The following is a 27847-nucleotide window of genomic DNA, read 5'->3' on the forward strand; positions in this document are numbered from 1 at the left end:
GAGTAGATTTCTTTATAATCTTACCTAGATATGAATCTTTAGGGTAGTCCCCATGATAAGTGTATTAGATGAACAAAGTCAGATGAAGGACTTAGAAAAGTCTGTAACAACTTTTCTCAACTAGGAACACTAGTTCTAGAAGCTGCTGAAGACTGGGTGTGCTCAGTCGTGTCCGACTATTTGTGATCCCATGGACTATAGCCTGCCAGGCTCCTCTGCCCATGGAATTTTCCAGGCAAGAATACTGGATCAGGTTGCCATTTCAGAAGGGAGGAATTTCATGATGAAAGAAATTTAGAAATGCTGAATATGATCTCTATTAGAGAGTCATAAGGCATGTTAATATTAAAGGTTATGCCAACTCCATGAAAGAAACATACTTAATTCTGTTTAACCCAGCACCTCCCAAACCATTTCAACATCTCTATAAGCAACAATCCTCTATTCAAATTACAGATCAGCCATTTATGAGTTGGGTGACCTTGGTCCAGGTAAACTTGGACTCTCTGAGACTGTTGCTTATTACCTGCAAAATGGAACTAATAAAATACCACCTCCTTACAAGAACTACATAAAACCATACAGTGTAGTTTCTTTCCTGATTGTCTTAAAAGAATTCACATCGAGTCCTCAGGAACATGAATTAAGCCACTCAGCTCTTTTTATTTGTGCAATATTTGATAGAAGTCAGAAAACTTGCTTGTCTTACATGATTCTATATTTCATACAATTTCTATAACTTCTGAGGAGGTATTGGATAATCAGTAAGCAGGTAACCATTGATCAATAAATGTATTGAAAATATAGAAGAAATTTACAACAGAGTTGTCTTCACAAAAATGCTCATGGTCTCACTAAATACTCAAGTTAATTAAGGTCTAACTTAATAGTATACGTAGGTCCCAATCCCTTACCTAAAACTTTTAGGGCCAATGCATTTTGAAACAGAATTTTTAGGATTTTAAAAAACATTGTGTGGGTGTATAAGATATATTACTTATGCATCCCTAGAAGAGTTTATCTGAGGCAGTATTCATAATCAGACATTTTGATATTTCCTCAGTGAAGTGTGTAATAGCCATCATTGTTGTTTAGTTGGTAAGTCGTGTCCAACTCTTAGCGACCCCGTGGACTGCAGCCCAGCAGGTTCTTCTGTCCATGGGATTTCCTAGGCAAGAATACTGGAGTGAATTGCCATTTCCTTCACCAGGGGATTTTCCTGGTCCAGGGATCAAACCTGCCTCTCCTGTGTTGGCAGGAGGATTCTTTACCACTGAGCCACCAGGGAAGCCATAATAATTATAGAGAATAAATAAAGATAATAATTATACCAACATATCAGTTCAGTCAGACTTACATCTCACTGAGTTTGGGAACAACTTTGAAAGAAAACCTTTCAGTTTTCAGAGCTTTGGGGATTTAGGAACATTGGGAAAAGGTTTGAAAACCTGTTATATGGGCTAAGCATATACCCTGGAAGTGCAAAGAGGGAGATACATTGAAGCCAGAAGATTTTGTGAAAATTCTGTAAATAAGGCACCATTTGAGCTATGTGTGTGAAAGTCGCTCAGTCGTGTCTGACTCTTTGTGACCCCGTGGACTATACAGTCCATGGAATTCTCCAGGCCAGAATACTGGAGTGGGTAGCCTTCCTCATCTCCAGGGGATCTTCCCAAACCAGGGATTGAACCCAGGTCTCCCACATTGCAGGTGAATTCTTTACCAGCTGAACCACATGGGAATTAATTTTCTATTTCTGGTGAGTGAAGTTCCCACATCTTATCAACCCATTACACCTACCAAGCTATGTTTTCCTGCTTAAGCCACTAGGAGGTTGCAGAAGGCTTTGTAAATTGCTTTCCTGAAATGGGACACTGAATTGAACTTCCTGAAATAGTCTCTATAGTCAGATAAAAGCCTAACCACTATTTGTCTGAAGTGGAGACCGGAAGAGGGCGATAGAGGTACTCGTTGGAGTGTAGGCACGCTTAAGGAGAGAAGCTGTGGGAACCTATGAGAGAATGTATGTAGTCTCATATGTGAGTGAAAGCATATTGGCTTCCGTTTCTTGCCAATTCCAATCTCCTAATAGTTCACCCCACACAGTGGATTCTTTGTCTTATGGTCAAGACGTCAAACGTGGACTCTTTCCCATCCCATTCCCAATCTTCAGTGTTTTTGGTTTACCTACTGGATGGCTGATTTTCTCTAATAGCCACTCTTCTTTCCTCTCTCACACCTCACTTCTTTTTTTTTTTTTTCCCTTGTCTTAAATCATCTTTTGTCTATTTCTCCTGAAAGAGATCCTCCATCAGGAAGGGTAGAAATCTGCCTCGTTCAGGGCCTTGCCTCTTGCCAGTCCTCAACCCACCTCTGAAATGTCAGGTCAGCCCACAGCTGCAGACACACTTCCTGCCTTCCCAGCAACACTGCTGCTGAGAGCACTGCCAGGAGAGGTGAGTCAAAGGTAGAAAGGGAAATATTGAAATAGGGGAATCTGAGCAGAGCCTAGAGGCAAAGCATTTAAGTGGTTGCTTGCCTGTAAGAACAGGAAGGATAAGGGAAATTAGGGACTAAATGATGAAAGAACAGGAAAAGAAAAGCCAGGCAGAGTAAGACAAACTTTTCCTTCCTCCAGACTCCCATTTATGGATGTCCCTGACTCTTGAGTGTGTTACTGTCTAGAATGCTAAAGCAGTCAAAAACCCTAGGGAAAGGAAATCTCAAAATCAAGTCACGTAGTGAATCCTTATTGCCATTTTCGAAGATTTCTTCTGTACCCCTGCCTGTCTAAACTATTTCTTGATAGATTTGAATTCAGAGGAAATAGGCTGGGGCAACCACTTACACCCTCTATTTATTCAACTCCATAGCATTTCTCCTCTGAGTAGATCCAGTCCCTTTTCTGCTGAAAATATTCTTTCACCAACTTTCTTGTTTTTCAGAACAAAAAAAGGAAAGAGGTACTCAGTGAGAATAAAATTCCTTCCAATCCCATTCATTCTACATTTATTGAGCATCTAATGTGAGCATTATTCTACTTATTGGACATAGTTTTAAAAAACAGTTCTCTCTTCTCTTCACTCTCCTGACCCACCCTCTTAAACCCCTATGCCAGACTCTTTATAAGACCAACATCTTCTTACCTGGCATGGCATAAGAGGTCAGTGTTGGCTGAATGAATTTCTAAAAGGATTCAGAGAAAGAATAGGGACAGCCTCAAAAGAAGAGGAAAACGAGACTAGGAGAAAGTGGCTGGGGCTGAGGGAGAAACAAAGGGAGGGAAGAGAAGATGCAAAATGGTAGGTAGTAAAAGATGGGAGGGAAAAGAGTTGAGAAGGGTCAGGAAAATGAATGCTGTCTTTGCCCCAGAACATGTTTGATCTTGGTCTGCACCACCATAGCACTGTACCAAGGTGCTACACCTACAACCAGGGGTCAGGAAAAGAAACTTGGTCCATATGGTTTTTCAAATACAGTCACAGGTAGAGTCACTTGAATTTGCATCTACAGCAGAGAAGTGCTTCTTGGGAAGCCCAGGAGGTTTATGTGAGTGCCCTAGAGGCTCATGGTGGCTAGCTGGGAAGGACATGGGTAAAGATGCATTAAACTCTTGTATTCCACACCTAAAGGCCTCCAGACCAGGGAACAGACTAATGACCAAGATCATAAAGAGACTGTCTTATCTTTTTCCAGGACAAGGGATGGACTCCAAGAGACAGAACCTACAGAGATCAGTCATCATCACCCTCTTCTGCCACCTCTAATCCCAGGAACAAAATGCAAGTTGGTTGAACCCTAGGGAAAGAAGACTTATATTTTTGTATTTATCAGAATAGTCCAGCTTCTCTTCCCAAAACCTTCTTTGCAGAATACTTAAGGGTGAGAACAGTAAGGAAAAGAAGTGAAAGGAAGACAACAGTGAGGAGATGAAGAAGAGAAAAGTTACTTCATGATTTAGATGTTATCTGGACTTTCATGTCACTACAGGACATAAGAATGTACTTTTCAAGAATAAAAGTTACATAATTACAGTGAGGCATCACTTGGCCTGGTTTGGATAGCTTGCAGAATGTCAAATCAAAAGGACGGGGGCTTTTGTGGCATTTGCCTCCCTTGAGATCACAGGCAACAGCAGGACTCTTACAGAGAGATTTGACTGCATCTAGTTCCTCATGGATAAATATGTATTGGGGTATGCATGTGTGGTTTTTTGACTTCAACTTCGGTGCCATCAGGGCATTGCATTCCCTGTCCATCACGTCAGACCTAAGATAGTCTTTGTTGCTCTGTAAAAGAACCTCAGCTCTGAGCATCCTGTCTCCTCCAACTTCATCTTCACTGATGATGGTGTCTTCTGGTTGCACCACTTCTTTGTTGCTAACCAGCAGGTTTTCTATGCTTCGGGTGTCCAGTCCCTCCTTAGTAGCCTCAGCTTTGTCCTGTGAGTCACTGGACAGAAACTCATTCAATAGCTGATCACTTTCCTCCAGGACAGCTGCGGCCATCTGGAGTCCCACACCCAGGCCCACCCCTAGGCCCAGCAGCAGCAGCAACATCATGAAAAAGATCTGCACCAGAGTCAGCTTCATTTTGCCTGGTGGGAAGAAGGAAAGCAGAGGACTGACTTTGAGATGAAACTTGGCTCCAGTAGAGATCCTAAACTCCCCAAAACCCCGAAAGCATAGTCTTTGGGGTCTTCTCCTCCCCCTTCTCCACATTACCCGTCCCTCACCCAAGGCCGAGATCCTTTCTCACTCTTTTCCCATTCTCCTGTCCTCTCATTCATTCCCTGTTGCTGTGGAACAATGTGTGGATCCTGCAGTACTGCAAGATGACCAGGGAAGCTGTTCTGTAATTGGTTCACATATGGGGAATCAGGGGGGAAGGTTGACATCAATTGACTTTTAAACAGAAATTAGTTTCAAGTCACCAAAAAGAACAGGTAAAAAGACAAATACAGCGTCACTTCTTCCTTGAGAGAAATTCTTGTAGAAACTTATTCTCAGTAAAGGACTAGAATTACCATAGGAGACCAACTCCCTATTTTTTTCCCAAATTAATTTTTGCTCATTCAAGTATTTATTATTCTCCCAGCTACCCACCTTCCCCCCAAAAGATCAAAAAGAATAGAAAAAGTACTATAGTTCATTTTCATTCCTAAGCTGAGGCTGATGGGGGAAGGGAGATTGGGGAGGGGAGGGTGGGGAGAGGGAGCCAAATTTCCCCTTACTAAAACTGCAAGTTGTCAAGTCAAATCTTTTGTACTACTATAGATCTCTTAGCACTTGGGGATTTCCCACTGATTAGTTTTTATGCTCTTTAAGGAGGATAGGAACTAAGAATGAAACCAAGTAAACCAAACAAATGAGCATGGAAGTTCCCCTACTAATAAAGATCCTAAAGAGGCTGAGAGAAGGGGTATGTACCTTTGTCCTGCTATGCCAGCCTCATGCCCCTATCAAAGAGAGACCTTCCCTACCAGAAAAAAATATTGCTATAAAGAACATTTTTGAGACAATTGATAATACAAGAATACTGTCAATGGAGTAGATAGGAGTGCTGTCAGTGTTTGATATGTAGAATTTAAAATTTATACTACAGTTGTCAAAGAGCATATCTTTGTTCTTAGCAAATGAATCCTAAAATATTGCACAGGGGCATGATACAAGCAACTTACTTTTCAAGATTCAAAATAGAGATCATATGAGGAATTCCCTGGTGGTCCAGTGGTTAAGACTCCATGGTCTCACTGCATAGGGCAGAGTTCAACCTCTGGTGAGGGGAACTAAGATCCCATAAGCTGGGTAGTGTGGCCAAAAAAAAAAAATTGTAGATCATATGTATGTATGTGCATGTGTGTTTACAGAGAAAGAAAGAAAAAAAGTTTAATGAGGGAAAGAAAATTTTTAAATATTGTGACTGGATAAAGGGTATTTAGGATTTCTTTGTATTATTGTTGTAACTTTTCTGTAAAGTTACAAATATTTTAAAAAACATTTTTTTGTTTAACCATGCCTCACAGCTTATGGGATCTTAGTTCCCTAACCAGGGATCAAACCCAAACCTTCCACAGTGAAAGCATGAAGTCCTATCCACTGGACCACCAGGGAATTCCCTAAAATTTTTTTTAATTTTTAAAAAAGAGAATTTCTCATGTTTTTCCCTGGAGTGCCCAACAACACTGTGACTTACCTACATACCTAGATAGCTTCAGAGATGCTTGTGTCTTCCTGGTTTCCAATTTTGCCCCTCCCAGGTTTTTCTTTTCTCTGAAAAGTACCCTGGATGCTGGTCTGGAGAAAAACGGTTATCCTCTTGTGGTTCCTGTGCTCTTAAATCCAGACTTACTTCCTACGCCCATTTCCACTCCCACTCGCCCTACCTAGCACTGAATAAACACACAGCCAATTGTCCTTTCTGCTCCCATGAACACTTTGAAGTAAGGCTACTTGGATATTGAAACAGATTCAGACATCCAAGACAGGAAATGTCTCCAGTCTGGGAAACTGCAAATGGTTTTGCTTACCCAATCAATCGTTCCACTTCTGAGTTATACCCACTATCCTGTGGTTTATAGCAGCCTGACTTTGCCCTTAAATTTCAGTCATTTCCTTATATTTTCTACATGTAATTCCTTTCAACTTCCCCTGTCATTTCTGAAATCTCAAAATCTTTGGACTGTATTTGTTTCCTCCCTCCAACACAGCTATTTTGCTTTTTGCATTTTAGAACTGTATCATGACTTCATGAGAAGATTTGGCTGTTTGAGTCAATGATGATTGTTTACATATCTTTATCTATGAAGCCTATCCCAGCCCTCCATTCTCCACTTCCTGTTTCCAACCCTCAGCCAATAAATTCATGACAGGTTTTGGAAACCTGATGATTTAGTCCTAGATAAGAGAATATCCATAGCAGCTGTCAGTCCCTATAGCCTTGGTGAGTAAAGTCAGAAGGTTACAGTATTGATTCTACTCATTTCTTTAGCTGAAGTGACATCATGAGATAATATTTTTAAAGCTTCCTGGAGCTCATTAAAGCGGTATGAAAATCTTCTTTAGACATAAACAGAGAACTTTAGGAGGATGATTTGCTGTGTCATCCAGGCAGGAGTTCTCAAATGGTGGTCTAGGAACAGCTGCTGTGATCTGCAAAGTCTATCAGGCTGAATTCTACACTGCCGATGTTGATTCACAGTAACAGTAATAACAGCGTACATGCTTAGTCGCTCAGTCATGTCTGACTCTTTTCGACCCTTTGGACTGCAATCTGCCAGGTCCTCTGTCCATGGGATTTTTCAGACAAGAATACTGGAGTGGGTTGCCATTTCCTTCTCTCAGGGATCTTCCTAACCCAGGGATCTAACCCAGGTCTCCTGTCACCATTGCAGGCGGATACTTTTCCCACCAAGCCATGGGGGAAGCCTAACAATAACAGGTACGAACTGTTATGGAGCACTTACTTCATGCTGGTCACTTATTGCATTTCACTCTCACAATTTGCTCATGCTATCCGTCTTTGGTGTCTGTTCTGCCCTTTCATTCTGACATGAAGGCGGAGTAAAAGTCCTTCTGCTGAGCCCAGTAGCTGTCTGGAGTCAACAGGGATAATACATCCAACTTTATACACCATTTGTTTCTTTATGAGTGTTAAGTCATGTGGGACTCTTTGAGACCTTATAGACTGCAGCCTGCCAGGCTCCTGTATCCATAGGATTCTTCAGGCAAGAATACTGGAGTGGGTTGCCATGCTCTGCCCCAGGGGATCTTCTCCCTCCAGGGATCAAACCCACGTCTCCTGTGTAACCAAGCGGATTCTTTACCTCTGAGCTATTGGGAAAGCCCCCTGTTTCTTTATAATTGGTTACTATTCAAGGAATTGAGGGAGAAGGAAATGGCAACCCATTCCAGTATTCTTGCCTAGAGAATTCCGTGGACAGAGGAGCCTGGTGGGCTGCTATCGATGGGGTCGCACAGAGTCGGACATGACTGAAGCAACTTAGCATGCATGCATGCATTGGAGAAGGAAATGGCAACCCACTCCAGTATAGTTGCCTGGAGAATCCCAGGGACAGAGGAGCTTGGTGGGCTGCCGTCTCTGGGGTCACAGAGTCGGACACCACTGAAGCAACTTAGCAGCAGCAGCAGCATTAGGGATTTGAAATTAACCCTTGATTCAATATGAAGAAAAGACCTATGTCTGTGGTCTAAGTATGATCATTAAGCTGGACAGGTTTTTAACTTTAATTTAATTTATTTATTTATTTTGGGGGCTGTGCTAGGTCTTCCTTGCTGTGCAGGCTTTTCTCTAGTTGCAGTGAGCAAGGGCTGCTCTCTAGCTGTAGTGCATCAGCTTCTCACTGTGGTTAGTTTCTCTTGTTGCAGAGCATGGGGCTCTAGGCCTGTGGGACTCAGTAGTTGGAGCTCGTGGGCTCAGTAATTGCAGATCCTGGGCTCTAGCTGCTAAGTCACTTCAGTCACGTCCGACTCTGTGCGACCCCATAGACGGCAGCCCACCAGGCTCTGCCGTCCCTGGGATTCTCCAGGCAAGAATACTGGAGCGGGTTGCCATTTCCTCCTCCAGTGCACAAAAGGGAAAAGTGAAAATGAAGTCGTTCAGTCATGCCCGATTCTTAGCGACCCCATGGACTGTAGCCTACCAGGCTCCTCCGTCCATGGGATTTTCCAGGCAAGAGTACTGGAGTGGGGTGCCATTGCCTTCTCCGCCTGGGCTCTAGAGCAGAGGCTTAATAGTTGTGGAACACAGGCTTAGCTCTACAGAATGTGGGATCTTCCCAGACCAGGAATCAAACCTGTGTCTCCTGTATTGGCAGGCGGATTCTTTGTCACTGAGCCACAAGTGAAGCCCTGGACAGGTTTTTATTCTTGCTTTTTCCTTTTCTAGGCTACAGTTTTCACATCTTCTGTAGCTCTTGTTTCATAGGGATGATATGAATATTATACAATGCACTGCATGTAAAAGGGTAAATGTATTAGCTTTTGTTATTATAGTTACTAACTATGGCGGAGGTAATGAAGATAATGGCGACCTCCTTCAAAAAGTCCCATGCACACGCTGCTATACTCAGTGCCCCCGCCCCTGCAGCAGGCCACCATCAACCCATGCCTCCATTGGAGACTCCTGGACACTCACGGGCAAGACTGAGTCAGTCTCTTGTGGGGTTACTGCTCCTTTCTCCTGGGTCCTGGTGCACACAAGTTTCTGTTTGTGCCCTCTAAGAATCTGACCACAATCACAGAAAACTAAGCAAACTGATCACATGGACCACAGCCTTGTCTAACTCAGTGAAGCTATGAGCCATGTCAAATAGGACCACCCAAGACGGATGAGTCATGGTAGAGAGTTCTGACAAAATGTGGTCCATTGGAGAAGGGAATGGGAAACCACTTCAGTATTCTTGCCTTGAGAACCCCATGAACAGTAAGAAAAGGCAAAAGGATAGGACACTGGAAGATGAACTCCCCAGGCTGGTAGGTGCCCAATATGCTACTGGAGATCAGTGGAGAAATAAGTCCAGAAAGAATGAAGAGACGGAGCCAAAGCAAAAACAACACCCAGTTGTGGATGTGACTGGTGATGGAAGTAAAGCCTGATGCTGTAAAAAGCAATATTGCATAGGAACCTGGAATGTTAGGTCCATGAATCAAGGCAAATTGGAAGTGGTCAAACAGGAGATGGCAAGAGTGAACACTGACATTTTAGGAATCAATGAACTAAAATGGACTGGAATGGGTGAATTTAACTCAGATGACCATTATATCTACTACCGTGGCCAAGAATCCATTAGAAGAAATGGAGTAGCCATCATAGTAAACAAAAGAGTCCGAAATGCAGTACTTGGATACAATCTCAAAAACAACAGAATGATCTCTGTTTATTTCCAAGGCAAACCATTCAATATCACGGTAATCCAAGTCTATACCCCGACCAGTAATGCTGAAGAAACTGAAGTTGAACAGTTCTATGAAGACCTACAAGACATAAGCATAGGACTAGGTATATAAAGCCGTGAGAATGGAGAAGACTGAGTGTCAAGAGAAGGTCGGTGTTCTACTTTGTTGCTTTTTTTTTTTAAAGACAGGAAAAATAACAGCTTGCTTATTGATAATAAAGACCAAGCAGAGAGGAAAAACTGATAAGGCAGGAGAAAAAGGAAAGAATTGTTAGAGCAATGATTCTGAGTGCACAGACTCTGAAGGCGCATTGCCTGGGTTTATGAGTGTAAATGTGTTATTTTATCTGTGAATTACACTACAGGATAGTAAATGGGGCATACCACATGTTTTGCTATAAAAGATTGGATCTGGTGATATGGTTGAGAACCACTGGTTTAAAAGAATTAGTGGTGGTCAGGGTTCTTTCTACACTGTGGACAAGGGAATTTCCCCCTCATTTTTCAGTTGCAAGTGTTACTCTTTAGTGACAGCTGGCTGCATATATGAATCCAGGTCCGCCTTGGGCTGGAAGATTTCCAGTTGTGAGGAGTTTCTTAGGATGGGAGACAGAAACAAAAGAAGGGAAAGAATGCTAAACAATGTCTTACTAATAAGGAATCTAACTCTGCTTGTGTGCCAAATAAGTATTAGGCTTTTTTCCCCAGAGTTTTTTCACTCACACACCCTCCAGATACACAAAAGTCTTGGTTTGAGGGGGGTGATTTTTTTCAGAACTGGACACATTATTTGAGATGACCTGATATCTAAACACAGACCTTCATTAGATCCCAGAGTGCTCAAATGTGTGCAGAACTTAGCATCCGTTTACCCTGACCCACAGAACACAATGAGGTCTAGTCTACTAAGGGTATTTCACAAATACCTTGCTAGTGAATACTTCCTCACTATATTATATAGTGTAGTTCTTACAGAAATGATTCTAAAGGTTATGCTTTGCTCAAGGGTGGCCAGCCGAGGGGACAAGTAGAGAGTGAAAACTTTACTCTTGTAGAGTAGAGGTTTGCTCTGCTTGGCAAACTGTACAAACTGGAAGAGAGTTGACATCCCTGAGAGGAAGTGACTTTTCTTCCAATTCACGCAAATGTGATGATTAGGTTCTTTTCTGCCTGAGCCACCAGGAAAGCCATTAGATTTTCTAGAGACCTAAATAGATGGCTTTGCATTTTGGCTCAGAAATGACCTCATATGACATTTACAACTTCTTCACAAAGTAAGAAGCACTAGAATTTCTTTCTTTTTTTTCTTTCTTCCTTCCTCCCTCCCCCCCTCCCTTTCTTTCTTTCACCAAGGACTTCCCTGGTTGTCCAGCGGTTGAGATCCCTGGCTTCCACTAGGGGGCACGGGGGCGGATTTCTGGTTAGAGAACTAGGATTCTGCGCGCTGCCCGGTGAGGTGCAGCAAAAAATAGAAAAACAAAAAACCGAGGCCACATTGGTAGTGGGTGGCAGGGTGGAAGAACAGGAATGGGACCCAGATCTAACGACTCCCACAGATTGTTCTTTCTTGTACACTATCCTCCTTGCCCCTGATAGTTTGTTCCAGCTGAAGTCATTTCCTCATGGATCTAGAGAACAATCTGTTACCACTGATGCCCAAAACTATCTTACAAATGTAAGATGGATATTTTCAGCTATTGTTGAGGATCGTTAACAGTTCACATTTGTAAAATGTGATACACAGACTGGCTCACAATCTGTAGAACCCAGCCCTTCTAACCTCTGCCAGATCTTTCACTCTTATAATTCTTTTATCCCCCTCTAATCACTGCAATGCTCCTAATTCAGGCTTTTACCTCTTCAGGTCCTGACTAGGCCTTGGACCATTTGGTAGATGACCCTATGGGGATATTATTGCACTGTGTCTTGTTCTTTCCAAATGAGTGACTTTGGCAGCTTCACGACATTGGAGGAGTTTTGTTAATAACATATGATCCATGAATAAGCCCACAACCTGATACAACAGCAACTTTCAGAACCAACAAAGTCTAAATAATGAGCTCCCCCAAGTCACATCCGACCTTTGACTCCTCTATCCAAGTTCTCTGTCTTCTCACAGCCTACACCTTTGCTACACCTTTAGGAAAGATGCCAGCTCATTGACATTCTGGGTTGTATTCTCTATAAAAATTACGTTCATCCGTTTTTATCAACCAATGTAACATTCACTGACTTCTTTGAAACAGGTTTACAATTATCTTTTGAGACATTTTGCATAGCATTTTTGAAAAATGATTTATTTACTGGTTTTGCATGCCAAAGAAGCAAATAAGTTTCCCTGTAAGTTACACTACAGTAAGTCCCCTACTTACAATCCTTCAAGTTTTGAGCTTTCAAAGATGTGAACATGTGTTTGTATCTGCAATCATGTAAGTTAGTTCACTTGTCTGGTGTACACTGCCATGTGCATACATTCTCTAGAAGTGGTTGAGCTTTTGTGTACTTTACTGTATAGAGTACAGTAGTACAGAATCTTTCAAGCCCAGGATGTCCAAAAGCAAAAGTAAAAGCAGAGATAATGTAGCTGGTACTGCTAAGAAGCAACAAGCAATGGTGGAACTTGCTGTCCAACACAAGGAGCTAACTAACAAAGACCTGATGGAACTGGAGGCCCAGAGAAGGGATGAAGAGAGACAAAAGGAAGAAGTGACTGAAGAACCAAAGAGCTTTACAACCCAGGAAATGGCAAGGAGATTTTCTCTATTTGAGGAGGCACTATTAGTTTTGGGGGCACAGGACCAGAACATAGAATGATACATGAAAGTTGCAGCAGGCATTCATAATGCAATCCAGGTCTACCATGTCATCTGTGATGAGAAATAAAGGGCAACTACCAGACATCACTCGGAGAAGGCAATGGCACCCCACTCCAGTACTCTTGCCTGGAAAATCCCATGGATGGAGGAGCCTGGTAGGCTACAGTCCATGGGGTCGCTAAGAGTCGGACACGACTGAGCGACTTCACTTTCACCTTTCACTTTCATGCATTGGAGAAGGCAATGGCAACCCACTCCAGTGTTCTTGCCTGGAGAATCCCAGGGACAGCGGAGCCTGGTGGGCTGCCATCTATGGGGTTGCACAGAGTTGGACACGACTGAAGCGACCTAGCAGCAGCAGCAGCAACCAGACATCACTGGATTGTTTTTTTGAGAGGGTGGATAGAATTGAAGGCTTATTTCATGGCTCAACGGTAAAGAATCTGCCTGCAATGCAGGAAACACAGGCAGAGTTCAATCCTTGAGTCAGGAAGATCCCCTGGAGGAGGGCATGACAACCCACTCCAGGATTCTTGGTGGGAAAAATCCCAGAAACAGAGGAGATTGGCAGGCTACAGTCCATAGAGTTGCAAAGAGTTGGACATGACTGAAGTGCCTGACCATGAGCGTGAAGGGATAGAATTGAATCCAGCAAAGAAGCAGAACCTGTGCCATCAGCATCAGGCATGAGTGAAATTGCAGCTTGCCTTCTGTCTCCTTTGCTGATGATCCTTCAGCTCTACCATCTCACCCCTCCTCTCTCTCCTCCAGTCAGTAACTCTTCTTGCTTGTTCATTGGAGCCAGCACCTGTATGCCAGCTGTTGTACTATACTACCGTACTTTTTAAGATACTGTACTGCAAGATTAAAAATGCTTTCTTCATTTTTTGTGTGTTTGTTTTTTATATATTACTTGTGTAAAAACTAATATATAAAAAACAACCCATGGGGTCGCGAAGAGTCGGTCGGACATGACCGAGCGACTTCACTTTCGCTTTTCCCTTTCATGCACTGGAGAAGGAAATGGCAACCCACTCCAGTGTTCTTGCCTGGAGAATCCCAGGAACGGGGGAGCCTGGTGGGCTGCCCTCTATGGGGTCGCACAGAGTCGGACACGACTGAAGCGACATAGCAGCAGCAGCAGCAGAGTGATTTTCACTTCACTTCACATACCCACAGGTGTGGAAACCAGGAATGTGGAAAGCCAGTTGTACTGTGCCATTCTATGCCTGCAAGGGACTTGAGCATCCCTGGATTTTTATATTCGTGGGGGTCCTGGAACAAATCCCCTTTGGATACCAAGAGATAACTGCCCAGGTTTTGAATTAACACCACTTAGACATCTTTCATACCAAACCAGTGAACTTAGTCAAGATTTCCAGAATTCTTTCTGGTCAAAAATAGCTTTCTGGTCAAAGATAGCTTCTGAGATTACTGACTCAAGAGCCAACAAAACAAGAATTAGCTGTATAAGACCAAATGAACTAATAAGGAACATTTGTGGTTATTTGTTAGGAATATTGTTTAAATGTTCTACATTAATGTTAATGTTTTAATGTTCTATTCTGAATATATTAATATAAATAAAGCTTTTTTTTCCTTCTTAAATTCTCAGTAAGCCAAAGCAAACTACTAGACTCTGCTTTTTTAATTGAAATAAACATTTAAAGATGATATTTGATTCTCGCTGACCCACACACTTGAGCCATAAATTTACCAAATCTCCTTACTTTTCTTGACAATATAGCTATTTGCATAGATTCAGTAAGAATCTGCCCTCTTTTTTACCGAAGTATAAGAAAAAATCAGTTATGCAACCAAGACCTTGTCCAGATATCACTTTTGACAATGATGTTCACTTAATCTGTATGATGAAATCATATTTACAAAGTCTTCTCAGGGAAGCTCATGTAGGACCTGGCTTGTCAGGTCCCAGGTTTGCAGGAGGTAGGAAGACCACTTACTGGCCATGAATTTTAAGAAATCATAAGAACCTTGAGAAGAAAGGGATTTACCCAAATTTATATGTACTACGGGCAAAATCTGGTGGAAAGAGTTTCCTGGGATCAGGCTTGGTTTTTCTAAATTCAAGATAGCAAATAATAGAGCCTTTTAAAAGTCCAATCTGAAATTCTTTTAGGAAAATTCCAGAAAGAAAATACATTTGTGGCCTTATCAATAAATATAGCTCTAGATTTATAAAGAAGACTTAAGGAACCTATATTATAAATTATCACTCTTGTTGTACCTGCACAAATAATCAGGCCAAACCAACAGTCTTGCCCTTTTGCTTTTTGTATGTTCCAGTGAACTGAGAGTTTCTTAGTCTATCTGTCTTCTGTTCTCAGTGCCTGGCCCAGTGTCTGGCATAAAGAAGGTAATAAACAGTATTTATTAAAAAAATCAATATCAGGGGACTTCCCTAAGTGGCCCAGTGGTTAAGACTCTGCACTTCCACTGCAGGAGGCATGTGTTGGATCCCTGGTCAGGAAACTAAGATTTTACATACCGGTTGGTGTAGTCAAAAAAAAAAAAGATCAGGTTATGAAATTGTATTTGCACCTGATTTCGACTGTGAAGCAGTCAGGAGCACTAGGGAGGCTGGGCGAGGAGCTGTCCACACTTGGTTCCCAAATCCCACCTTTAACTCAGGGAGAAGGCTAGTCCTAAAAATAAACTCATAATTAGCATTAAAAATACTTTAGGAATAAATGAGCACAGTTTAAAAAAATAAAATGAAAGAAGAAATGAAACAAGACAGGCAAAACTCTGATTATTGTTGAAGTTGTGTGTGGTGGGCACTTGAAAACTAATCATACTTTTTCATAATAAAGTTTTTTTTTTAATTACCTTGACGGGAAAGAAAAGGATAACAAGGAAATCTGAGGGCTTCGTGTTGGGGGAAGTAAGCTCAGGGAGTTTTTCTGTTCTGTTTAGGGTTTTTTTCACGTAATAGTTGGAACTACTTGGACTCACCTCTGCTTTGCCCTGCTGACAGCTGGAGGGTGGGAGGGGGAGATACGCAAAATATCAGAGGTTTCAGGGAAATGTGTGCTCTGGGAGGAAGTGCTCAAGTGACCTTGAGTTAGCCCTGAGTGCTGGCAAGATTCACTGCACATGGGGCCTTTGGCTAAGCCACGTGAGAGCTGAGATGGACAGTGGCCAGATGTTGCTGAGCAAAATAGGAATGGAATGTTCTAAAAACAAGACAGGGGAGGGGGGTAGATGTGTGTGGGCCGAATCAGTGCCAGCGCCAAGAGAGAGGAGAAAGTTAGGGAGCACTGCACCCTCTAATTGTCATTCCTTACCTCAACAGAGGGACTCTGGAAGCAGTGGAGCCCTAGGAGAAAGAAAAGCAGGAAGAATGGAAGTTGTTCATTTGCATTAGACTGCAAACGTTCCTTGGGTTTAAAGTCAGTATCAACCTAGCTAACACAACATTGCAAATCAATTATACTCCAATAAAAATGAATTCTAAAAATTAAAAAAAACTAAGCAAATAAATCAATATCAACTCAGTGTGATTTCCTTTAACAAGGTACATTGCTGCTAAGAGATGAAATAATAACCAGCATTTATGAAGTGCTGATTAAGTGCCAGGGAATTTTCTTAAGCACTTTATTTACAGTCTCTCATCTAATACTGTGAGGTAATTGATACTATATCCCCATTTTATAAATGTGAAAACAAAGCATTAGGAACCTTCAGTGAGATACTCAAAATCATAGAGCTAGGAAATGACAAGGACAGCATTTGAACTTAGATCCGTCTGACTAAAAACCGGCATTCTTAGAAGTTCTAGGACAGACAGAAGAAGCATGGAGATAGACCCTTAGGTCAGGGGGGCCTTCTTGTCAGTTCCTGCGGTGCATAGTGGTACTAGACACTAAGAGTGAGAAAGAAAAAATGCTAGGAAAGAAATGCGTGGTATGTTTGTCTCTTGGAGGGAAGGTGACCACTTGTGAAATGGCTGGAAGCTAATTGTAACACAATTCTTTCACAATGGCCACAGAACACGTTTCAGTAAACTTCACCGAGAAAGGACCAATCTTCAAACAAATGGCACTGTGTGGTATTTCAACTTGAGGCAGCCATCAAACAAGTTTTACTGGAACCACATTTACGTCAAATAGCAAAAAAGCCTCTGAAGTCAAAAGAAGATATACCAGTTAAACGGGTGGCTTCTTAGGACTTCCCTGGCAGTCCAGTGGTTAAGACTTTGCACTTCCTCTGCAGGCGTCACAGTTTTAATTCCTGGGGGGGGGGGGGGGTACTAAGGTACTTCATGCCATGTTGTTGTTTAGTCACTGAGTCGTGTCTGACTCTTTGTGACCCCAAGGACTGCAGCACGCCAGGCTTCCCTGTCCTTCACTAGCTCCCAGATAGTTTGCTCAGATTCATGCCCACTGAGTCAGTGATGTCACCTAACCATCTCATCTTCTGCCGCCCCCTTCTCCTTTTGCCTTCAATCTTTCCCAGTATCAGGGTCTTTTCCAGTGAGTCAGCTCTTCACATCAGATAGCCAAAGTATTGGAGCTTCAGCATCAGTCCTTCCAATGAATATTCAGGGTTGAGTTCTTTTAGGATTGACTGGTTTGATCTCCTTACAGTCCAGAAGATGCCATGTGGTACAACCAAAACAACATCAACAACAACAACCACAAACTGGTGGCTTCTAATCTTTTAATCACCAGAGACAATGTTATTATTCACAGACCTCTTGCATTCTGATAAGCTACAATGATTTCTCTTGCTTAGACTGAGGTGAGATAACAAAAGCATCCAGCAGAGCCAGATGGCCACACAGGCAGGGCTTCAGATGGTGGAGGCAGCGAAATGACCCAAGTCACACTGGGTTCATCCTCAACTCACAGGTCCACGTTTGATTCTGTCTATGCCTCTGGAAGTTTTCAGTCTCACAGGACTCATTCACACCAACCAATTCCAAAACAGAACAATAAACAAGAGCTACATTGAGAAATTTGTGTAGTGAAAAATGATTCTGCCTCAATATTTTCTCCCTGATTTTAGTGGGAGAGCAACAGATGTTTGCTTGGTGAGCAGGGGTGGGGAGTACTGTTGAGGTTTATTCAGGCCAGGATGAGGGTGAGGAAATATTTCTGACTCAGAATTAATGACAGAGCCAGGGTCCCACCCTTGGCCAGTGGTGGCTTGCAAGGAAGCAGTTACCAAAATTTAGAATTTCCCTTTATAATCTCTAAGCTTTCAATCTCCTCCTTAAAATACATTAGTATGCTCGTTGATTGGTGTCTTTTATTACCCACCTATTTCAAGGCAGGATTAAAGGTAGCTTGCAAAACTATCTACAATAAATGCAACACAAATCAAATTTGGGTAGGAGAAAAAAAGGCAAGCTATACTTTGACTGATTATATTTTTAGTTGTGAGGATGCTAAAATCACTGTACTCCCCTAAGCCTGCATTTTGGTCCCCAAACTGGAACCTGTGGAGTGGGCCACCATTACTCCACTGATTGGAAATTTCAGTAGTTTGCTTTTACAAATGGTGGGGTCAAAGGAAGAAAAACACGCAAACTAAAAGCTGCAAGCTGTGTTTTATTCAGTGAACCCACTGAGGACTATAGCCCAGGAGACAGCCTCTCAGATAGCTCTGAGGAATTGTTCCCAAGAAGTAAGGGAGGAGCTGGGGTATATAGGGATTTTTGCTGAAAAACAAACAAACAAAAAAACTATAGTAGCACATCCAAAGATTACTGCTAATTACAAAAACAGACATCTTGGGTTAATGATTTTAGTTCTTTTCATGTATGGGAAGATAAAGCACCTAGGGCTCACTGAATATGCTCCTTAGATATGCATCTTAACTATCTAGGGCTGGATCCCGTATTTTTCCCTCTTGAATTCCCTTCAGGGGTATAGTCCAGGTGCGCTGTCAGGGTGGTTGCACTGACTTGGTGGTAGCAACATTTGCTTTTTACTGGAATGGCAGGCGATATTCTTTGTCCACATGGCTACTCTTTACCAACTACAGATCTAACCTGATTTAATTTTCAGATAGCATCAAAAATTTCATCTTATAAGGAAAATTTGCTGTTATACTTACGAATCACCACAATTTAATTTTCTTATTCATATTAATAAAAATGAAAAACTTGCCAAAAAGTTTTTGATAAGAATGAGATAACCAGGGTTGCCATAATGGATTGATATTATTCAAATAGATTTAGTTTTAGTTAGCACATGTCTTATTTAGAGTAAACTTGTGATCTTCATTAAGATTTCTGAAATGTTAAAACTAGTTCACAGATCTCCATGTTTACCTTCTTATACCCAGCAATGATGTTAAAAGGACAGCCAACAACTATATCCAAAACCAAACAAACAAAAAAGTCAAAGTCAACGAAGTAAACACAGATGTGCTTCAATTTGCAAAACAGATGTTTCCTTGCACAAAGAATTATCCCAGGGGGAGCAACTCAGCTAAAATTTCAGAGTAAAGGAGCTTGCTTTCTCTTCATGAAACTGTGTCTGGTGCTCTGGTCAAGTAATGATGCTCATCAGGGCGACTGTCAGTTCAAATAACATACACTCTTTTTCACATGAAGCTCCTCATATACACTCTAAGGTTAGTAGATGGGTAAGCCAGTCCTATGGGCATGATGCTCCTAAATAACAGGTTGCAGACCAAGGACAGAACCACTCATTGAGGAGAAATTCTACCTTTTCTGTACTTGAGATCAGGGACCAAGTTCACTTGGGTGGGCAGACTCTGGTGCAGAATGTAGCTCAGAATTGGTGCATGGTAAAGCCTGGTGGAGCAGAGAGGAAGGAAGGGAGGGAGGCCAAAGCAAAGCTCTCTAGCCCACAGCCTGGAGGAGAGCTGAGTAGATGAGCTCAGGAGAGAGAAAGCATCCTGGACTCCTCGTAGAGATGCCCTTCTGACAGGCTTCCAGGTTCCCATGCTCTTGGGGATTCTCCTTCTTACCTCCCCTAGTACACAGCTGCTTTGGTTCAGCTGACCAGGTAAGTGATTGCAGTTCTGTCTTCAAAGATGGACTAAGAATGTCACCTGCCATATCAGTAAACAAAGAATGTTGGGGTCATCAAGCCATCAGTCACTACAGCTGCCCCTGGTGGTGAGCCCTGAGGGAACACAAAACACAGAAAAACAGGCTGCCATCAGCCACCACAGGCACTCCCAATGGTGTACCTGAGGGGATTCAGGATGGGAAAGAACAGGATACTGGCCCCAGACCACTGAAATGCATATCAAAGGAATGATTTCAACGAGCCCAGACTCTTGTATCTTCCCATGCGTAGAGAAATGCTAAAATCATTAACTTGAGGTAGTCGCTCAGTCATGTCTGACTCTTTGTGACCGCATGGACTGTAGCCTACAAAGCTTCTCTGTCCATGGAATTCTCCAGGAAAAAGTACTGGAGTGGGTAGCCATTCCCTTCTCCCGGGGAACTTCCTGACCCAGGGATTGAAACCAGGTCTCCCGCACTGCAGACAGATTCTTTATCATCTGAGTCACCAGGGAAACTTCAGCTTCCTTTAATTAACAGTAATCTTTGGTTGCTCTGACCCCTGGTTTATGTTGCAAAAACTTTTATATATACTGGCTCCTCCCTTACCTCTTGGGAACAGCTCCTCGGAGCTTATCTGAGAGGCTATCTTCAGGGCTTAAGTCCTCAGAAAGTCCACTGAATAAAACGTAATTCTCATTGTGCATTTGCGTATGTGTTTTTCAGTCAAAAGAGCAATAAGAAAAGGGAAAGCATTTAGAATCTGTAGCAAAACATACTGATAATAAGACATATGCAGACCTTACTGAATTAATCTTGATCTTGTGCTTAGCCATTCAGTCGTGTCCGACTCTTTGCGACCCCATGGACTGTAGCCCACCAGGCTCCTCTGTCTATGGAATTCTCCAGGCAAGAATGGTAGAGTGGGTCGCCGTGCCCTCCTACAGGGGATCTTTCCAACCCAGGGATTGAACTCAGGTCTCCCGCATTGCAGGCAGATTCTTCACCTTCTGAGCCACCAAGGAAGCCAATGTTGAGCTTAGGTGAGATAGTGGTAATGTTATTATGTAGGAGAATGTCATTTTTAGAGATGAATGCCAATGTATTAAAAAATGAACTGCCATGATGTTTGAAACTATTTACTTTCAAATGGCTCAGGAAAAAAAAGAAGCGTATATGAGGCTAACTGTTAAAAATTGATGAATTAGGTGTAATAAATGGACTATTGCCTGCTATATCAGTAAACAAAGGATGTCACAGTCATCAGTGATTATAATTACAGCCAATGGTGAGCTAATGAGCCCTGAGGATACTCAGGATGTGAAAACACAGCCTAGTGGCCCCAGACAGCTGAGGTGCACATCTAAGGAATGATTTCAGTGCTCAGACTCTTGTAATTTCCCATACGGAGAAAAGCAGTAAATTTCTTAACTTGGCATGTCTGGTTTTCTTTAATTAATAATAATCTTTTGATGTTTAGACTACCTGCCCTTGTTGCAAAACTGTTGTATATCTCAGCTCCCCCACTGGCCTCCTCAGAGTAGTTCTAGCAAGGTTACTTGAGATGCTGCTTCCCAGGCTTGAAGTCCTAAAAGTTCCCACCGAAAAAAAATAACTCTCCACTTTTAGGTTGTGCATATTTTTTTAGTCGACAGGTGGAAGTTATGCTAGTGTTTGATGCACTATTCTTCTACTGTTCTTCAGGCTTTAAGATTTTCAAAGTAAAGAGTTGGAGAGAAAATGGACTTTAAAATTTTCCAAAATAAACCACTAAGATTTACTGTATAGCATGGGGAACTATATTCAATGGTTTTTAATAAACTATAATGAAAAAGTTTTTAAAAAAGGATATATATACATATATATGTATAACTAAACCTCTTTGCCGGAACGTGAAACTAACACAATGTTGTAAATCAAGTATATTTTTAAAACTTTTCCAAAAAAATTTAAAAAATCCATAGTAAGTATACCAAACTGGTAACAGTGTTTATCTTGGCTGAGGCAATATAGGGGTTCTTTTTTGTTCTTTATATAATCTAGTTGTTCAACATTAACATATATTGTTTTTGTAATCATATAAGATGTTTATTTCCATTTTAAAATATGTATATGCATATATTTTTTAAAGGCCACTGCAAGGACTCTTCCCTCGGCTCCTGTGGCCTCTCTCATTGCCAAACACCACCCTGTCCAATAGCCCCAGCCAAACAAGCCCCCTACACAGCACATTTCTCCACAAGTGTTTTCATGCCTCTCACTAGCCCCATATCTCCCTTCCCCACAAACATTTTGCTCATGAACTACCGCCCACGCAAAACACAGTCCCTCTAAACTACTCTCCCAGAACAGATGGCTTCTTTTACCACTGACTGCAACTTTGCACAAGGCTGCTGCCCATAAATCACTCCTTCCTCAAAGTTCCTATGTAATTCTTCCAGCATCTATCCCTTCTAACTTTCTGCTTCAGTCCCCTGGTGAATTTCTCCAGGTGCACTGCTAAAGAGTTCCCAGTTGCTGAATTTCCTGTCTGCTGAAGTAGTGAGTTGCTTCCACTTTGGTCTGAGATCAATCACAGCTCCCAACTCTTCCTTTTCTAGCCTCCCAACTCCTCATCTCTTACCTTGCAGCTGATCAAGAAGAAACAGACATGCATAAAATTATTTTTATATATATTTATTGCAATATAATTATGTATTGCAATATATATATAGTTATTGAAACATGAGTGTACAGGGTAACATTTAACCTTCCTTCCATATAACTTAAGTGTTGGAGAAGTGTACTTTTGTTATTCAGGCTTTTGAAACAAGTCCTAATGTTTCAACCTGTGTTGGAAAATTGTACCAGAGTTATCCAAACAAGTCCTATTGTTTCAAGCTACTTGAATAGAATTTTAGAGATTTTGAGATCAAAGAAATTCCTTTATGACTTTGCCAAATACTCATCTAGCCCCTACTTCCACACTTCAAGAATTTAATCACAAAAGAGAATATAATTTCCTTTTTGTGGAGTTCTTCACAAATTGAGTGGAGTCTGTTTTCCGGTCTAATTTTTGTGTTTTTGCCTCACCATGTGCATGCGGAATCTTAGTTCCAATCCACACCCCCTACAATGGGAGTGTGAAATCTTAACCACTGAAGTTTTAACCACTGGATCGCCAGGAAAACTCCTTCTAGTCCAATCTTAACTTTCCAAAGTTGCACAAAATAAATTTAACTCTTCTTTTATATCAACCATCTTTTAGGATGATAGAAGACAGTTCTTCACTACTCCATTTCATCTCCAATTTGCCACAAAGTGGAATTCCATTGGACGTTTTCTATCAGCCTAAACATGTGATGTGTTTCCTCACATTACTCTCCTGTATCACTCTCTGTAGATTCAAAGATATGGAGACAAAAGTTGTGACTATTAGTCCTGGTTTAGTTATTCTTTTGCTGTGTGTGATGGTGGGAAATTCAAGTGACCTATTGCTAAGCCTCTTTTTTCATCTGAAGAATGAAAATGAGAATAATATTAATGATAATTGCTCAAGTCTCCATAAACGCCAAAACTAAAGAGGACAAAGAATGGAAAATCTTTTGTCAATTGTAAAGCACTCTGTACCTGTTACATGCTCTGGTTATTCACATTAAAAATTCAGTCACAGCAGGAGCATCTTCCCCTCCCTCCACCTCATTACAGATTAAATTCTTCTCTCAGTTCAGTTCAGTTGCTCAGTGTCCGACTCTTTGCAACCCCAGGCACTGCAGCATGCCAGCTTCCCTGTCCTTTACCAACTCTCAGAGTTTCCTCAAACTCATATCCATCAAGTCGGTGATGCCATCCAACCATCTCATCCTCTGTCGTCCCCTTCTCCTCTGGTCTTCAATCTTTTCCAGCATCAGGGTCTTTTCTAATAAGTCGGCTCTTCGTGTGAGATGGCCAAAGTACTGGAGCTTCAGCTTCAGCAGCAGTCTTTCCAATGAGTATTCAGGACTGATCTTTAGGATTGACTGGTTTGATCTCCCTGCAGTCCAAGGGACTCTCAAGAGTCTTCCCCAGCACCACAGTTCAAAAACATCAATTCTTAGGTGCTCAACTTTCTTTAAGATCCAGCTCTCACATCCATGCATGACTACTGGAAAAACTGTAGCTTTGACTAGACAGACCTTTGTTGGCAAAAGGATGTCTTTACTTTTTAATATGCTGTCTAGGTTTGTCATAGCTTTTCTTCCAAGGAGCAAGTGTCTTTTAATTTTATGGCTGTAGTCACCATCTGCAGTGATTTTGGAGCCCAAGAAAATAAGGCCTGTCACTGTTTCCATTGTTTCCTCATCTATTTGCCATGAAGTGATGGGACTGGATGCCATGATCTTTGCTTTTTGTTTTTTTGGACGTTTGCAGCAAAGGAAGGGTTTATTTCAGGCCACCAAGCAAGGGAATAGGAGACAAATCTCAGATCCACTCCAACTTGGTTTGTGAGTTGGGGGTTGTTTTTAAAGGAGAAGAACAAAGAAACTGGGATGAATCACCTTCTTTTTTTATGGTAAGACCTTGTTGGTTATCCATTTTATTTTTTTTGATTTATTTATTTATCTATTTTTTACTTTACAATATTGTATTAGACTCAAAAATATACAAGCAACTTCTGCAGCTCAATTCCAGAAAAATAAACGACCCAATCAAAAAGTGGGCCAAAGAACTAAACAGACATTTCTCCAAAGAAGACATACAGATGGCTAACAAACACATGAAAAGAGAAATGCAAATCACTCATTATCAGATAAATGCAAATCAAAACCACAATGAGGTACCATTTCACACCAGTCAGAATGGCTGCTATCCAAAAGTCTACAAGCAATAAATGCTGGAGAGGGTGTGGAGAAAAGGAAACCCCATTACACTGTTGGTGGGAATGCAAACTAGTACAGCTACTATAGAGAACAGTGTGGAGATTCCTCAAAAAACTGGAAATAGAATTGCCATATGACCCAGCAATCCCACTGCTGGGCATACACACCGAGGAAACCAGAATTGCAAGAGACACGTGTACCCCAATGTTCATCGCAGCACTGTTTATAATAGCCAGGACATGGAAGCAACCTAGATGTCCATCAGCAGACGAATGGATATGGAAGCTGTGGTACATATACACAATGGAATATTATGTAGCCATTAAAAAGAATACATTCGAATCAGTTCTAATGAGTGGATGAAACTGGAGCCTATTATTCAGAGTGAAGTAAGCCAGAAAGAAAAACACCAATACAGTATACTAATGCATATATATGAAATTTAGTAAATTGGTAAAGATAACCCTGTATGCGAGATAGCAAAAGAGACACACGCTCTTTGTTTTTTGAGTGCTGAGTTTTAAGCCAGCTTTTTCTTTCTCCTCTTTCACTTTCATCAAGAGGCTCTTTAGTTCCTTTTTGCTTTCTGCCATAAGGGTGGTGTCATCTGCATATCTGAGGTTATTGATATTTATCCTGGCAATCTTGATTCCTTCTCTACTTGGCTTTTTTAATAAACTTTGGCCATACACTTTCACATTTAGCATCAATGGGTCCTTTGGAATGATAGTGGCAGTGATTGCTCCCATGAAATCAGTTTATTTATGGTAACAATGGTCTAGTCTCATCCTTTTTAAGATGCTTCCACAAAATAGCTGAACTTTCCTCAGTACTGACCATTCTGCTACATTCAGTAAACTTTATAATTGCTCCTTTACCACAGATCCCAAAGCCTAGTCATATTATCTGAGAATGTCTCAAAATCTGGAGGGTTTGTGGTCTCCAAGCTGAATTTTTGCATTGAGATTCTGGGAAGGAAGGGTTTTGTTGTTGGTGGTTAGTCACTAAATCATTATCTGACTCTTTTTGTGACCTCATGGGCTGCAGCACACCAGGCTCCTTCTGTCCATGGGATTTCCCAGGCAAGAATACTGGAGTGGGTTGCCATTTCCTTCTCCAGGGGATCTTCCTGACCCAGGGATCAAACCTACATCTCCTACATTGGTAGGTGGATTCTTTATCACTGAACTACCAAGGAAGTCCAAGGAAGGGTTCAGTTCCCTAATATTTTTGAAGAGTATGCAATATTACCCTGCAGGGACAACCTTGCCAAGCTCTTTCTCTGCTGTCGTCTTATAGATAGCTATCAAGTCAAAGTCAAAGCTGTCAGTGTGGACTTATTTCATTATCAAAAATCCCTATCAAACAATACAGCTGTAACTGTACTATAAGCAAGTTATAGCATACTGCTTCAGCAATCAATTAAAGGTCCTGTTTAACTCCCAGTCAACAGTTGAAACCATCTAGTCCCCTCCTTCCTATTGTCTGTATTTCAAGATGTCTACCATTGGTACAAATTAAAAAAAAAATTAATCCTCTTTCCTTGACCTCACATGTTTCTTTAGCCACTTTTCTCCTATGTAGCAAAATTTCTCCAAGGAGTTGTTTCTACATGCTGTCTTTACTTCCTCATCTCTTATTCTTTCTGGTGTATAGTTCAATTAGGGTGTTGAAGTCAAATCTAGCCTCTGTACCCTGACACCGAAGTAAATCTCAGAGACAGAATTTGGGGTGAAATACAAAAGAATAGTTTGATTGTTTTGCTGGGCTTCTCTGGTGTCTCAGTGATAAAGAATCCACCTGCAATGAGGAGACCCAGGTATGATCCCTGGGTTGGGAAGATCTCCTTGGGAAGGAAATGGCAACCCACTTCAGTATTCTTGTCTGGGAAATTCCATGGACAGAGGAGACTGGTGGGCTACAGTCCCTGGGGTCACAAAAGAGTTGGACACGACTCAGTGACTAAACAACAACAACAAATAGTTTTATACCTAGCTTTTTGAGATACTGCCAAACTGTTTATCCAAAGTGGCTACACCATTTTATCCAAAATGCCACATCCAGCAGCAATGTATGAGGGTTTTTGTCTATCTGCATCCTGCCAATACTTGTTAATGTCTCTTATCTACTATAGACATAATAGTGAGCATGAAATGGTATCTCACTGTAGCTTTAACTTGCCTTTCCTTCCTCTATTACTTTCCATCCCCTTACCTTGATTATTTTTCCTTAGCACTTACCATTATCTGAGATTTTTTTAATTTGTATTTATTTGTAGTCTAACTCCTCAATTAAATATAAATTCTTCAAAGGCAAGAACACTGCCTTGTTCTTCTCTCTTTCCCTAATCCCTAGAACATTTGTTGAGGAAATGAATGGATAAACATACCCTCCTCGAGTGTTTATTTTTCTCTCTGCATGACAGCCTGGAAAGGTACACTCAGCAAGTACCTTGCTGAGACATTGAAAAGCTTCTAGCTTCCCCAAGGTTTCATGGGCAGACAAAAGTTTATAAGTTGATACTTTGGGGATTAGCACACAAATGTGTGTGTATATGCATATGTATGTATGCACAAACACACACATATACCTCAACATTTCTATATGTCTTAATACAACCGATTATCAAAGGGACACAGTTCAAAATAAATGTGGGAAAATAATGGAGAAACATCAATGCAATAGAGTGTTGTCAAGTAAATATTGTGGTTATCTGAGTGGGCAATATGTTGGAAAACATCAATACAGGGTAATAACTGATAACAAGACCTGACACAAGCATCACTTGAATAAATCAAACACACTACTTATCCAAAGGGTACAGAATAAATTCAGCTCAGTTAGAGAGATGACAAAAAATTTCAGTTCAGACCAAAGTACAAACATCTTAGAAAACAAACTTATTGGGATTGACATATACACACTTGGGGCTTCCTTGGTGGCTCAGTGGTAAAGAATCCACCTGCCAAGCAGGAGACATGGGTTTGATTCCTGGGTTGGGAAGATTCCCTGGAGAAGGAAATGGCAACCCACTCCAGTATTCTTCCTTGCCTAGGAAATCCCAGGGACAGAGGAGCCTGCTGGGCTACTGTCCATGGGATGGCAAAAGAGTCAGATATGCCTTAGTGACTAAACAACAGTTAAGTTCAGTTCAGTCACTCAGTCGTGTCCGACTCTTTACGACCCCATGAATTGTAGCACGCCAGGCCTCTCTGTCCATCACCAACTCCTGGAGTTTACCCAAACTCATGTCCATCGAGTCGGTGGT

The 27847-nt window shown here is 41.5% G+C and overlaps 1 protein-coding gene across 17 annotated transcripts in view; it reads right to left on the reverse strand.

The window, feature by feature from the left end:
- Positions 1–634: 634 nt before the first annotated feature.
- Positions 635–27847, reverse strand: part of RNASE10 (ribonuclease A family member 10 (inactive)) — a 47486-nt gene continuing 20273 nt past the window's right edge. For 3 of the 17 annotated variants that reach the window (XM_081506926.1, XM_081506927.1, XM_081506925.1), the window contains 2 exons: positions 6196–6296; positions 635–4597 (listed from right to left, as the gene is read on the reverse strand). In XM_081506926.1, the coding sequence (XP_081363052.1) occupies positions 3951–4597; positions 6196–6296 (748 nt within the window). In that variant the 3' untranslated portion in view covers positions 635–3950. Of the gene's footprint in view, positions 4598–4735; positions 4853–6195; positions 6297–14980; positions 15096–15294; positions 15399–16040; positions 16073–19698; positions 19857–27847 lie in introns of those variants that run through there. The other 14 variants (XM_081506928.1, XM_081506932.1, XM_081506930.1 and 11 more) reach the window with 12 other exon arrangements.

This window comes from Giraffa tippelskirchi, chromosome 7, assembly GCF_054371585.1.
Source record: "Giraffa tippelskirchi isolate mGirTip1 chromosome 7, T2T-mGirTip1v1.2.pri, whole genome shotgun sequence".
NCBI lineage: Eukaryota > Metazoa > Chordata > Mammalia > Artiodactyla > Giraffidae > Giraffa > Giraffa tippelskirchi.